General features: G+C 45.7%; 1 protein-coding gene across 6 annotated transcripts in view; it reads left to right on the plus strand.

Annotated features, from left to right (window-relative positions):
- ppef1 (protein phosphatase, EF-hand calcium binding domain 1) overlaps positions 1-5,120 on the plus strand; it is a 152,948-nt gene extending 147,828 nt beyond the window's left edge. For all 6 annotated transcript variants that reach the window (XM_038802819.1, XM_038802823.1, XM_038802817.1 and 3 more), the window contains one exon: positions 4,794-5,120. In XM_038802819.1, coding sequence (XP_038658747.1) covers positions 4,794-4,975 — 182 coding nt within the window. In that variant the 3' untranslated portion in view covers positions 4,976-5,120. The remainder of the gene's footprint in view (positions 1-4,793) is intronic.
- Positions 5,121-12,755: the final 7,635 nt, after the last annotated feature.

The following is a 12,755-nucleotide window of genomic DNA, read 5'->3' on the forward strand; positions in this document are numbered from 1 at the left end:
GAAATTCGCCAGTAAAAGCAAAATTGGGAACACAGTGCAGACAAGGGAGAGAGTGGCAGCTTGCAGGAGAGACTGCCGACAAAACAAGGTGCACAGGCACTGGCAGAGTTTCCTTGACCTGTCTGAACAGCAGTGCCTCAAACTCTTGTTGTCATGCTCACAGACATCTGTAGGCTCCTGGAACAAGATCTGCATTTCCATCAGACCTGGCAGCCATCATTTCGCACTGCTAAAGCCACCACAACCCTCAAGCTTGCTTTGTTTACTTCCTTTACAACAAAGTTTATTTTTGTCTCAAAATGTCAAATCAGGGTGGGATTCTACCTTCTGGGGACTAAGTCCCCACGCCCGCTGGAAAACGGGCGAGAATCACTCTGGACTTTTTCCTCAAAGATCCGGAGTGATTCTCTGGGCCCGATTCTCCGCCCCCCACGACGGGTCGGAGAATAGCGGGAGGGCCTTCCCGACATTTTTACCGCCCTCCCGCTATTCTCCCCCCCCCCCCCCGCCCAACTCCCGACACGAATCGCTGCCGCCGTTTTTTTACGGCCGGCAGCGATTCACAGCTGATAGATGGGCCGAAGTCCCAGCCCTTTACGCTGTTTTTACGAACGGCAAACACACCTGGTCTGGCCGTTCGTAAAAACGACGGGAACAACTCGCTTTTTATAACCATGGCACCGATTGGCACGGCAGTACCACGGCCGTGCCAAGGGTGCCATGGGCCCGCGATCGGTGGGCACCGATCGTGGGCAGCGGGCCCGATGCCCGCGCACTATTTCTCCTTCCGCCGCCCCGCAGTATCCATTCGCGGGGCGGCTGAAGGGCATCCCGGCCCGCGCATGCGCGGGTTTCGCGCAAATACGCGATGACGTCATCCGCGCATGCGCGGGTTGGAGTCTTCCAATCCGCGCATGCGCGGCTGACGTCATATGACGAGTCAGCCGGCGCTAACTCCGGCAAGCGGGCTTAACGAAATTCGTTAAGCCCGTGATGCCGGAGCTTGCGGCGTCGGGCTGCTAGCCCCGACCGGGGACCAGAATCGGTTCCCGGTCGGGAAGGGGCGCCCGGGTTTGACGCCAGCCTTACGATTTCTCCCGTTTTGGGAGAATCGCGCCCTCTGTTTTTCAGGGGGCTATCAAAGCCTCAGCATGCGTCTCAAGGCTCTGGCTGCCGGAGGGGCCTTACCAGACCACGCAGCCGCCGACATGGTGAAGCCACACAGCGGTTCCCAGATTGCGATGGTCCGCTGATCGGTGGCCTCCCCCTCCCCCCCGGAGTCAGATACCCCCCTGCCCCCAACCAGGACCGCCACTGTGGCCGTGGGTCTCAGCTCCCGCCGGGTCGTACCACATTCGGAGAATCGCTGCGCAGGCCTGTTCCAACGGCCCCCAACTGGCATTGCGTCAACCGCACAAGTGGGATGGCAACTCCGCGGAGAATCGCGGAAGCACAGTCGCGCTGGATTTCCGGCTATTCTCTGCCCCTGTGCCAGGCACAATTCCAGTGCGGAGGATCGGAGAATTCCGCCCCTTGTGTTAGTTCACAGGGTGTTAGGATTTCTCTTTCAATGTTAACAGTCCCAAACAGGATCACAACATTTATCAATGTGTGAATCAGACTTTGTGTAAACTTGGCCAGTGTGTATATGGATGGCAGATCTGCAGTCCAGGTCTGCTGGCTGGGTTTCAATTCAAGAGTTTGTTCAAAGTGGTCGTCAGACTAGATCTCTTCGCTGGTAACAAAAGAATAAAGCTGCCAGGAGCATGTGCCGATTATAGTTTAGAATCATGGCTGAAAACTTTGTTATGTTCTATTTCTGTGAGAAGATATTTCAGTTCAATAACTTGTGAAATCTGTGTTGTAGAGCTGCAACAATTAACTTCTTCCTTTATCCATTCAGCACCTATGCTTGTCATTAAGAGCCTCCATCACTGTTTAATGTTCTGTTACTTAACCTAACTGCGAAATGAGTTCCCACAGTCAATCGGTATGAGTTGTGGACGTTGATATCAATGAGAAACAAAATTGCAGATGGAATTCAAAATGGGCAATTTGAGATCATCCATTTTGGACCGAAGAAAGATAAATTGGTGTACTTTCTAGATCAGCACTTCTCAAACTATGGGTTACTGGAGTGGTGGATGGGGTCACAAACTCCCCCTCCTCCAACACTGCATTCCCTCTATAAAGATGGTGGCTGCACATGACCCCTGCTGTACAATGCCCCCTATAAAGATGGCGGCTGCACATTACCCCTGCTGTATATTGCCCCCTATAAAGATGGCAGCTGCACATGGCTCCAACTGAACCAAAGCCTGGGCAATGTCCAGCGAGCCCTGCTCCTCTCTCGGTCTCTCTCCAAGGTATGGTGAAGGGGACTGATGGACCTGATGGATGGGCAGGGACATTTCAGAAATATCTTGTGTAGGCTGCAAACCCCGCATAAGAAGTCACTGGTTCCAAGTATGCATGAGGCCAGGTGGCAACTGTGGGGCTTCTCCCGGGGACAGGCCCAGGTTAATAGACACTATCTTTAGAGGTGGCCAAGTGCAGAAGAGGTCATGTCCAGCTGCCACCTTTATAGAGGGCAACATGCAGCAGGGGGGCATGTGCAACTGCAACCTTTATCGGGGGCAATATGGAGCAGGCGTAATGTGCCGCCACCATCTTTATCGGGGGCAATATGCAGTTGGAGCCATATGCAGCTGCCAATTTTACAGGGGGAAATATACAGCAGGGGTAATGTGCAGCCTCCATCTTTATAGGGGGCATTGTACAGCAGGGGTCATGTGTAACCCCATCTTTATAGAGGGTAATATGCTGCAGGGGTCATGTGCAGCCAAAATGGCCCAAGGAGCAGATCGTGAGACAGGACATTGGTTGAATCTTCTGTCACTGGGGAATATGGAGAGATTGACAGCAACCTATGTGATGTAAAAATAAACATAGATTTTCACATTTATACGATGTGTTATTATGTGTTGATCTATAAGAGGTGAACTTTAATAATGATATACTGAATGTTACTGTGCTGCCATATTGCTGTTTTGTTTTTACTAGTGTCTGGGCTCAAATTAATTTTCAAACTGTTCAAATGGAATCACATTAGAGAATAGTTTGTGAATCACAGCGCTAAATGGGGATGAGGAGCTGGGAACTGTGGATGAGCAGAGAGAAATTCAGGGCTATAAATCTGGAAATCGCTAAAAATGAATGGACAGGTACAAAAATAATCCAAAAGGTTAATAGAATGCTAACCTTTAAGCCAAAGACGCTGGAATACAAAGGGATGGTTGTTTATGTGACACTGATATAAATCTCAGGTTCGACCACATCGGAAGGCCAGGATTCAGATCGGGGCACCTCCCTCACAATGGATAAGTTGACCTTGGAAAGTTTGCAGTACATATTTATCAGAATTATATCACGGCAATAAGGGTTAATTTATGGGAACTGCTTGTATAGACAGGCTTGTATTTCCTTGTGTCTCGATGATTAAGGGATGATCAAATTTGCCTTTTTAAGATAATTAATCCATTTGTTAGGCTGTACGGAGAGAAATTATTTCCTCTGGTTGGAGGGAGTCCAGAACAAGGGGGAAAAACTTTGCAAATTCAAGCCAAGCCTTTCATGGGGCGATTTCAGGATGCAAAGAGTAATGTAAATCTGGGGATCTCTGTCTAGAAACCTGAGGCTTGGGGTCAATTGAAAATTTTAAATCTGAGATTTTTGTGCAGTAAAGCTATTAAGGATTACAGAACCAAATTGGCTAGATGGAGTTAAGATGCAGATCAGCCATTATCCAATTGAACGGGGGAATAACCTCGAGGGACTGGATCAGGATGTGAGGAAATTACATAAGGACCCGTGCTTAAAATCAGGGTGAGAATTCTCTGTCCCTTCTATCCATAGAATCCCTACAGTGCAGAAAGAGGCCATTCAGCCCATCAAATCTGCACCGACTCTCTGAAAGAGCACTCTACCTAGGCCCACTCCTCCGCCCTATTCCCATAATCCCACCTAACCTTTGAACACTAAGGAGCAATTTAGCATGGCCAATCCATCTAACTTGCACATCTTTGGACTGTGGAAGAAAAACGGAGCGCCCGGAGGAAACCGACGCAGACAGGGGGAGAATGTGAAAACTCCATACAGGCAGTGACTCAAGGTTGGAATCCCTTGGTTCCCTTACACTGTGAGGCACCAGTGCTAACCACCATGCCGCCTGTACCACTGTGCGATTTGTGACGCATTTAATATTTACGTAGCTACCTAAACACAAAAACCATAGACACACACGACGAGCCCCCAGACTCCTCATGGATTCTCCCAATGAATGCCCAGCAATTCTCCCAATAGTTCCACATGTTCCTCAGGAATTCCCAGAGAATGCCCTTCCCCACACCCCACCCATCTTCCTTGGGGATTTTCCCAATAAATCCCATATTCATTGGGCATTCTCCCGATGAAGCATTGTTCCTACATCTCTTTGAGGATTCCCTGGTCTTCCCTCAAAGTTCAGGGGATGGGATGAGGGTGAGGGGGCAGGCAGGAAAATCCACCTGGAACATGTTGTGGTGAGTGCTGGTTCGTGCAGTTATTGAGACCCCTTGTGAAGTGCTCATCAAATGGAGTGTCCACCTTCTTATCCTGGTAAGTACTTGCTGAATTCCTATTCACATTTGAGCATGGTGCACCATTATCTGTCTGGAAAAAGGCTGCAAGGTTAACATTAGGCAGGGACACACAATTGCTATGCCCAATGATCATCCACCAACCTCTCCTACCAGGGATGATCTCCATCGAAGAATTCCGCCAGACCTGGAGACTCTTCAGTTCCCATCTACACATCAACATGGACGATCAGTGTATTGATGATTTAGCTCGCAGCATTGACTTCAACAAGGATGGCAGCATAGATTTCAACGAGTTTCTGGAGGCTTTTCGTTTAGTACAGAAGGATAATCAATAACCTTCTAATGAGTGAGTGTCAAGGCAGTGTAAATATTAACAAGCAAATATTCACTTGCTTGTGTCCAGTTTAATATATAAATATCCGTCTGTTGGACCTTTTCATGTTAATATGCCTGAAATGTAAATACCTTTCGTGTAATAAATGGAGATATTTTGTTCCAAGTACTGTTTTAATTCTGCTTTATTGTATCTGATTATTAGAGAAGATTTCACCGCCTCATGAAGGTGTGCTTCTGGTTGATGTTTTAACAACCTGTGATACTAACAAATATTAAAGACACAAGTAGATGTCAGGAAAGAAATGGTGGATGGACGATCAACAACAGTAACTCATATTTATGTGATATTGCCAAGGAGGCCAAAGGCTTTGACACGGGGGCAAAGTTGGAGCAATTAGGGCAGATGACTAAATGTTTTCTCAGAGATATGTTTTTATGTGCGTTTGGAAGTAATCAAACTGGAGGTCAGAGTTTATGGTTGAAAGTTTTTGAACTCAATGTTGAGTCCAGAAGGCTGCGAAGTGCCTAAATGGAAGAGCAAGTCCAGTTTGGCTTGGGCTTCACTGGAACATTGTAGCAGGCCAAGGATAGGCATGTAGATACTTCTGCCTGGTTTGATGGAATTCCTCACGGAATAAAATACTATTCATTATCCAGAGAGGTTTAACTTCAGCTGTTGTGTGTTTGAAAGTGGCAAGACATGTTGAGGAGGCTGTTAAAAGACAATGCAGAATCCTTTGTAAGCGAAGATATAAAATATTGAAGTCACAAGCTAAACCGTTCAAAGGTAGATATCAGCAAGAGGACTCTGATCTCTTGACCCCAGACCTTAAGAAGGATGCAAGATGCCTGAGAAGGTGCAGATGAGATTGATCAGAATGGCACCGAGGGTCTGGGAGGTCAGTTATGTAGGATGACTGGAGTTGTTTTCCTCAGAGCAGAGAGGGTTAAAGGGAGATTTGAGGTAGCTGTTCAAAATCATGAAGAGTTTTGATAGAGTAAATAAGGAGAAACTTTCCAGAAGTTTCCAGTGCCAGAAGTGACGATAATCAGAGGACACGGAGTCAAGGCAAAAAAGAAACTGAAGTGACTGTAATAACCTGCATGGGACACACGAGGCGGGGTTGATTGTTTTTCCCGTGTGGCTGAAGAAGTATGAGCTCCCTCACTAACCATGGAGCTGACAACCATGTTGTCTGAAAGGTTGGCCAGTCAGGAACTGACCGACACAGAGAGAGAGAACCTGGTGAGGTATAACTGGGCCCAAGTAAATAGTTGTCCTTATAAATAAACGTCTTCTTTTGTTTACTCGTTGGATACCCCTCCCCTTTATTAAAGTGAAATGAGGATAAATATTTTTCCCACACCAAGTTCAGAGATCAGTGAGAATATTTTGTGTTTCGATGGTCAGTTTTCAGTCAATTGAAGATCGTATTCAGCTTCTGAAGATCAGGATAAACAATTATCAAGAAACAAATCGTTACTGAACATTAAGTAGTAACCTCTGTAACAGCGACACAATTACACTGCGATAATAGGCAGATGAACACATGAATTCAATACTGTGCCATTAAACAGTACATGATGTGGAGATGCCGGCGTTGGACTGGGGTGAGCACAGTACGAAGTCTTACAACACCAGGTTAAAGTCCAACAAGTTTGTTTCCAATCACTAGCTTTCGGAGCACTGCTCCTTCCTCAAGTGAAAATGTGCCTGAGACTATTGTGGAGAAGGTGTTGTTTATTCTTACTGATTGTGGTCTGTGAGTCAGGAAGTCGAGGATCCAGTTGCAGAGTGAGGAGCCAAATCCTAGGTTTTGGAGTTTTGATATGAGCTTGGCTAATTATGGTGTTGAAGGCAGAGCTGTAGTCAATAAATAGGAGTCTGATGTAAGAGTCCTTGTTGTCGAGGAAGGACCCTGTCATCAGCACTTTTTAAAGGGATCAGCAACTATATCCAGGCTTATTGCTGATTGATCTCTACTGGCTCTCGTTGAATTTGTGGAAATGCTAGCTTTTTTGGAGGAATTTGTTTTTTTAAAATCTTTCATGGGATGTGGGCGGCGATGGCTCGGCCAGCATTTATTGCCCATCCCTAATTTCCTTTGAAAAGTTGGTGGTGAACCACTGCAGTCCGTGAGGTGTAGGTATACCCAGAGTACTGTTAGGGAAGGAGTTACAGGATTTTGACCCAGTGACAGTGAAGGAATGGAAATATATTTCCAAGTAGGGGTGGTGAGTGACTTAAAGGGGAACTTCTAGGTGCCATAGAGCCACAGATTCAAATAGTCACAGAGGTCTACAGCACAGGAAAGGCCCTTCGGGCTTGGATGGGGCAGAGTTTGTAAGGAGCATCCAGGGGGGCTTCCTGAAACAATATGTAAATAGTCCAGTAGGGAAGGGGCTGTACTGGTATTGAGGAATGAGCCCAGCCAGGCGGTCGAACTTTCAGTAGGGGAGCATTTCAGGAACAGTGACCATAATACCATACATTTTAAGGTACTCGTTGATAAGGATAAGATTAGTCCTTGGGTGAGATGATGGATAAGTATGGCAAGATTGGGAACCTTGGATAACAAGGGATATTATCAGCCTAGTCAAAAAGAAAAAGGAAACATTCGTAAGGTCTAGAAGGCTGAGAACAGATGAATATCTTGAAGAATATAAAGAAGGAGGAAGGAACTTAAGCAAGGAGTAAGGAGAGCGAAAAGGGGTCATGAAAAGTCCCTGGTAAACAGGAATAAGGAGAATCCCAAGGTTTTTTATATGTATATACCGAATAAGAGAGTAGCCAGGGGAGGGTTGGCCCACTCAAGGACAGAGGAGAGAATCTATGCATGGAGCCAGAGGAATTCACCAAAGAGGAGGACTTGGTGGATGATGAGCCTAGGGAAGGGTGTGTAGATAGTCTGGGTCATGTCGATATCAAAAAGGAGGAGGTGTTGGTCTTAAAAATCATTAAGGTAGATAGGTTCCCAGGGCCTGATGGGATCTATGCCAGAATACTGAGGGAGGCAAGAGAAGAAATTGCTGGGGCCTTGAGAGAAATCTTTGTATCCTCACTGGCTACAGGTGAGGATACAAAGGACTGGAGAATAGTCAATGTTATTCCTTTGTTTAAGAACAGGTAAAACCCAAGCAATTATAGGCCAGTGAGCTTTATGTCAGTGGAAGGGAAATTATTTGAGAAGATTCTTAGGGGTAGGATTTACTCACATTTGGAAACAAATGTATGAATTAGCAAGAGCAGCATGGTTTTGTGAAGGGAAGGTTGTGTCTCACCAACTTGATGTAGTATTTTGAGGACGTGACAAAAATGATTGATGAAAGTAGGACAGTGGATGTTGTCTACATGGACTTCAGTAAAGCCTTTGATAAGGTCCCTCATGGTAGACTGGTGCAGAACGTGAAGTCACACAGGATCATGCGTGAACTGGCAAGATGGATACAGAACTGGCTCGGTCTTAGAAGACAGAGGGTAACAGTGGAAGGGTGCTTTTCTGAATGGAGGACAGTGACTAGTGTTGTTCCGTAGGAATCAGTGCTGGGACTTTGTTGTTTGTAATATATATAAATGTTTTGGAGGAAAATGTAGCTCCTGTGATTAGTAAGTTTATGGACGGCACAAAGATTGGTGGAGTTGCAGATAGAGAAACAGCAGGGTATAGATCGGTTGGAGACTTGAGCAGAGAAATAGCAGATGGCATTTAATCTGGATAAATGTGAAGAAGGTCTAATATAGGTGGGAATTATACAGCAAATGGCAGAACCCTTAGGAGTATTGATAGACAGAGCGATCTGGGTGTGCAGGTCCATAGATCACTGAATGTGGCAAAGCAGGTGGAGAAGGTAGTCAAGAAGGCATACGGCCGGGGCATTTCTGCAGTCACGCTGCAGCTGTACAGGACCTTAGTTATGCCTCATTTGGAATATTGTGTACAATTCTGGTCGCCACACTACCAGAAGGATGTGGATGCTTTGGAGAGGGTGCAGAGGAGGTTCACCAGGATGTTGCCTGGTCTGGATTGTAGGGAGAGGTTGGATAAACTCGGATTGTTCTCACTGGAATGACGGAGGTTGAGGGGCGACTGGATAGGGGTTTACAAAATTGTAAGTGGCATGGACAGAGTGGATAATCAGATACTTTTTCCCAGAGTGAAAAGGTCAATGAGTTGGCATCATAGGTTTAAGGTGCGATGGGGAAAGTTTAGAGGAGACGTGCGAAGCAAGTTTTTTATACAGAGGGTAGTGGGTGTCTGGAACGCAATGCCAGAGGAGGTGGCGAAAGATACGATAACGATGTTTAAGAGGCATCTTGATGAATACATGAATAGGATGGGAATAGAGGGATATGGACTCCAGATGTGCAGAAGGTTTTAGTTTAGACAGGCATTATGGTTGGCACAGACATGGAGGGCTGAAGGGCCTGTACCTGTGCTGTACAGTTCTTTGTTCTCAATCCACATTCTGCCTACCCCCTGATAACCTTTGACCCCCTTGTTAGTCAAGAATCTATCTACCTCCGCTCTAAAAACATGAAATGACTCTGCCTCCACCGTTCTCTGGGGAAGAGAGTTCCAAAGACTCATGAACCTCTGAGAAAAAAAGATTTCCTTTCATTCCATCTTGAAAGAGCGACCCCTTATACCTGTGCAATCAGTGCGGTGGTTCCCAGTATACCAGCAGTGGTCCATTATGTTTAATTAGAAGGTGCTGCATGAGCAAATCTGAAAGAAACTATAATCTCCTTTGATATCAATGATGGAAAAATGAGTGGGTGCCATAAACAAGAGTCAGACAAGTTGCAGATAATAGCAGAAATCAGATGGTACTGAGACGGTAAGTAGACATTTCAACATGGACATAGCAGGGTGTTATTACACTTACAGGAATATGAGAGACCAGCTGTTAAAAACATGCACAACTTACTGTAAAAAAATTATTATTTGGAATACAACAATTCTGATTGCAGTAATCGAATAAGAAGCTATGATAAGAAAATATTATTACTATAACTTTTTACCTTTCTGGCTGCAATTTGTCTTCTGAAAAAACTGTTGCTGTAAATTATAGAAAAGATTTATTCTTGGAACTAAATTCTTGGAAAACACTTCATTGCATAAACGCTGGTTCCAAATCTAGCAGTCTCTGTGTTGTGGGCAATTGTTACAAACATTTTAGCATGGATTTAAACAATTGCTTCGGGAGCTGAGGGGAATCACTCATTTAACAGAAATTCACTACCTTTCTATTGTACCCCATTGGAAATGAACCCAAGTGTTTTTTATCGTCAACTCTATTTTTCATGATTTGTCGATTGTTACCCGCAGATTCCTTCATTTATTTTCCCTGTTAAGAGACATTATCCAAGGAGTATGTGGTCTCTATATTTCTCTTAACCTCCTCACAATTCTCTATCTTGAAATTAATTCACCAATTTAACACCCATTCTGCAAGTTTATTAATGTCTCCACTGTATTCTGTCACTTGCTCCTTGAGCTGTACCACCCAGTTTGGTGTTGTCCGGTGTCAGTCCCCATAGTTATGATACCATAACTTTTATGAAAACTGTATTTAAAGTTACATTTCAAAATATATACATGGGGCGGCGTGGTGGCAGAGGTTATTGTCATAATATACACACATGTATATGATGGTGCACAGACAGGAATTGATTGACACACATGAACACATGACCAATGAACACACAGAACACAGCAGCCAATCACCAGACAGGACACGACCACTATAAAGCCAGAGGGCACTAGTTTTCCCAATCTCTTGGGATCCAGCCTCTGAGACAGTCAGAGCCCGTGAGCAACGACTAGAACATACACCATGTGGTAGTAAGATAGTCTGGTCAGGTTAGCCTCAGGTCTCCAGTCAACTCAGCATAGTGTCAACCCACAGTTAAAGTATGTATGATAGCTAAGAGTTCAACAAAATAGAGTTACATTTCTTCAAGTGCTGGAAGCCTGTCTCTCTCACTGCTGCAGTAAACGCAGTCCTCGCAGACCCAGCTTACCCAACACATCATGGTACCAGGGATGAGGTTCAAACCCACGCGGATATATGTCTGCCTCACAGCGCCAGGGTCCTGGGTCCAATTCTGGCCTTGGGTGACTGTCTGTGTGGAGTTTGCACATTCTCTCCGTGTCTGAGTGGGTTTCCACCGGGTGCTTCGGTTTCCTCCCACAGTCCAAAGATGTTCAGGTTAGATGTGTGTAGCCAATGAACAGCACAGGCTGTGCTGAGCAATCGTTTAAACTAGCCGAGAGCACCAATTTAATGAATGAATGAATGGCTACGCTTACTGGGATCCCATTTTCAGGCGTTATCCAATTGAACCTCCATTGAGTCTGGGTTGATAAAGAAATGAATCAAATTGCCGTGGGTGGCATGGTGGTTAGCACGGTGGGTTCGCTTCCAATCTTTGGTGACTGTGTGTGGAGTTCGCAATTTCTTCCCTGTGCCGAGTTTCCTCCGGGCCCTCCTGTTTCCTCCCACAGTCCAAAGATGTGCAGGTTAGGTGGATTGGCCATGATAAATTGCCCTTAGTGTCCAGAGATGTGCAGGTTAGGTGGGGATGCAGGGATAAGGCGGGGAAGTTGGCCTAGGTAGGGTGCTCTTTCAGAGGGTCGGTGCAAACTCGACAGGCCGAATGGCCTCCTTCTGCACTGTATGGATCTTATGATATTACTGTGAATATATCGATGCAAGGGTGGAGATGTTGGTTTTATTTTTCCTTGGAATTTGAAATGGCGGCACGCTAGCATAGTGGTTAGCACAGTTGCTTCACAGCTCCAGGGTCCCAAGTTTGATTCCAGGTTTGGGTCACTGTCTGTGCGGAGTCTGCACGTTCTCCCCGTGTCTGTGTGAGTTTCTTCCGGGTGCTCCGGTTTCCTCCCAAAGTCCAAAGATGTGCACGTTAGGTGAATTGGCCATGCTAAATTGCCCCTTAGTGTCCAAAAATGTGAGTTCGGGTTACTGGTTTACGGTGATAGGGTTGAAGCGTGAGCCTAAGTGGGGTGCTCTTTATAAGAGCTGGTGCAGACTCGATGGACCGAATGGCCTCCTTCTGCACTGTAAATTCTATGATTCTATGAAAGAGAACATTTAATGGACATGCTAAAAGTGAATGATTTTAATAGATTAGGCAGGGGGTGGGGAACTGCTTCAACTCTCAGGAATAACCAATAATTAAGATAATTGGTTAAAATTGGTTGGCATTCATGTCAAGAGGGCGAGAATACATAGAACATAGAACAGTACAGCACAGAACAGGCCCTTCGGCCCTCAATGTTGTGCCGAGCCATGATCACCCTACTCAAACTCACGTATCCACCCTATACCCGTAACCCAACAACCCCCCCTTAACCTTACTTTTATTAGGACACTACGGGCAATTTAGCATGGCCAATCCACCTAACCCATACAAGACCAGGGTTGTACTTCTGAGGCTGTATAAGGCTCTGGTCAGACCCCATTTGGAGTATTGTGAGCAGTTTTGGGCCCCATATCTAAGAAAGGATGTGCTGACCTTGGAAAGGGTCCAGAGAGGTTCACAAGAATGATCCCTGGAATTAAGAACTTGTCGTATGAGGAACGTTTGAGGATTCTGGGTCTGTACTCGTTGGAGTTTAGAAGGATGAGAGGGGATCTTATTGAAACGTAGAAGATACTGCGAGGCCAGGATAGAGTGGACGTGGAGAGGATGTTTCCACTTGTAGGAAAAACTAGAACCAGAGGACACCATCTCAGATTAAAGGGATGATCCTT

This window comes from Scyliorhinus canicula, chromosome 7 (assembly GCF_902713615.1).
Source record: "Scyliorhinus canicula chromosome 7, sScyCan1.1, whole genome shotgun sequence".
NCBI classification, from domain to species: Eukaryota; Metazoa; Chordata; class Chondrichthyes; order Carcharhiniformes; family Scyliorhinidae; genus Scyliorhinus; species Scyliorhinus canicula.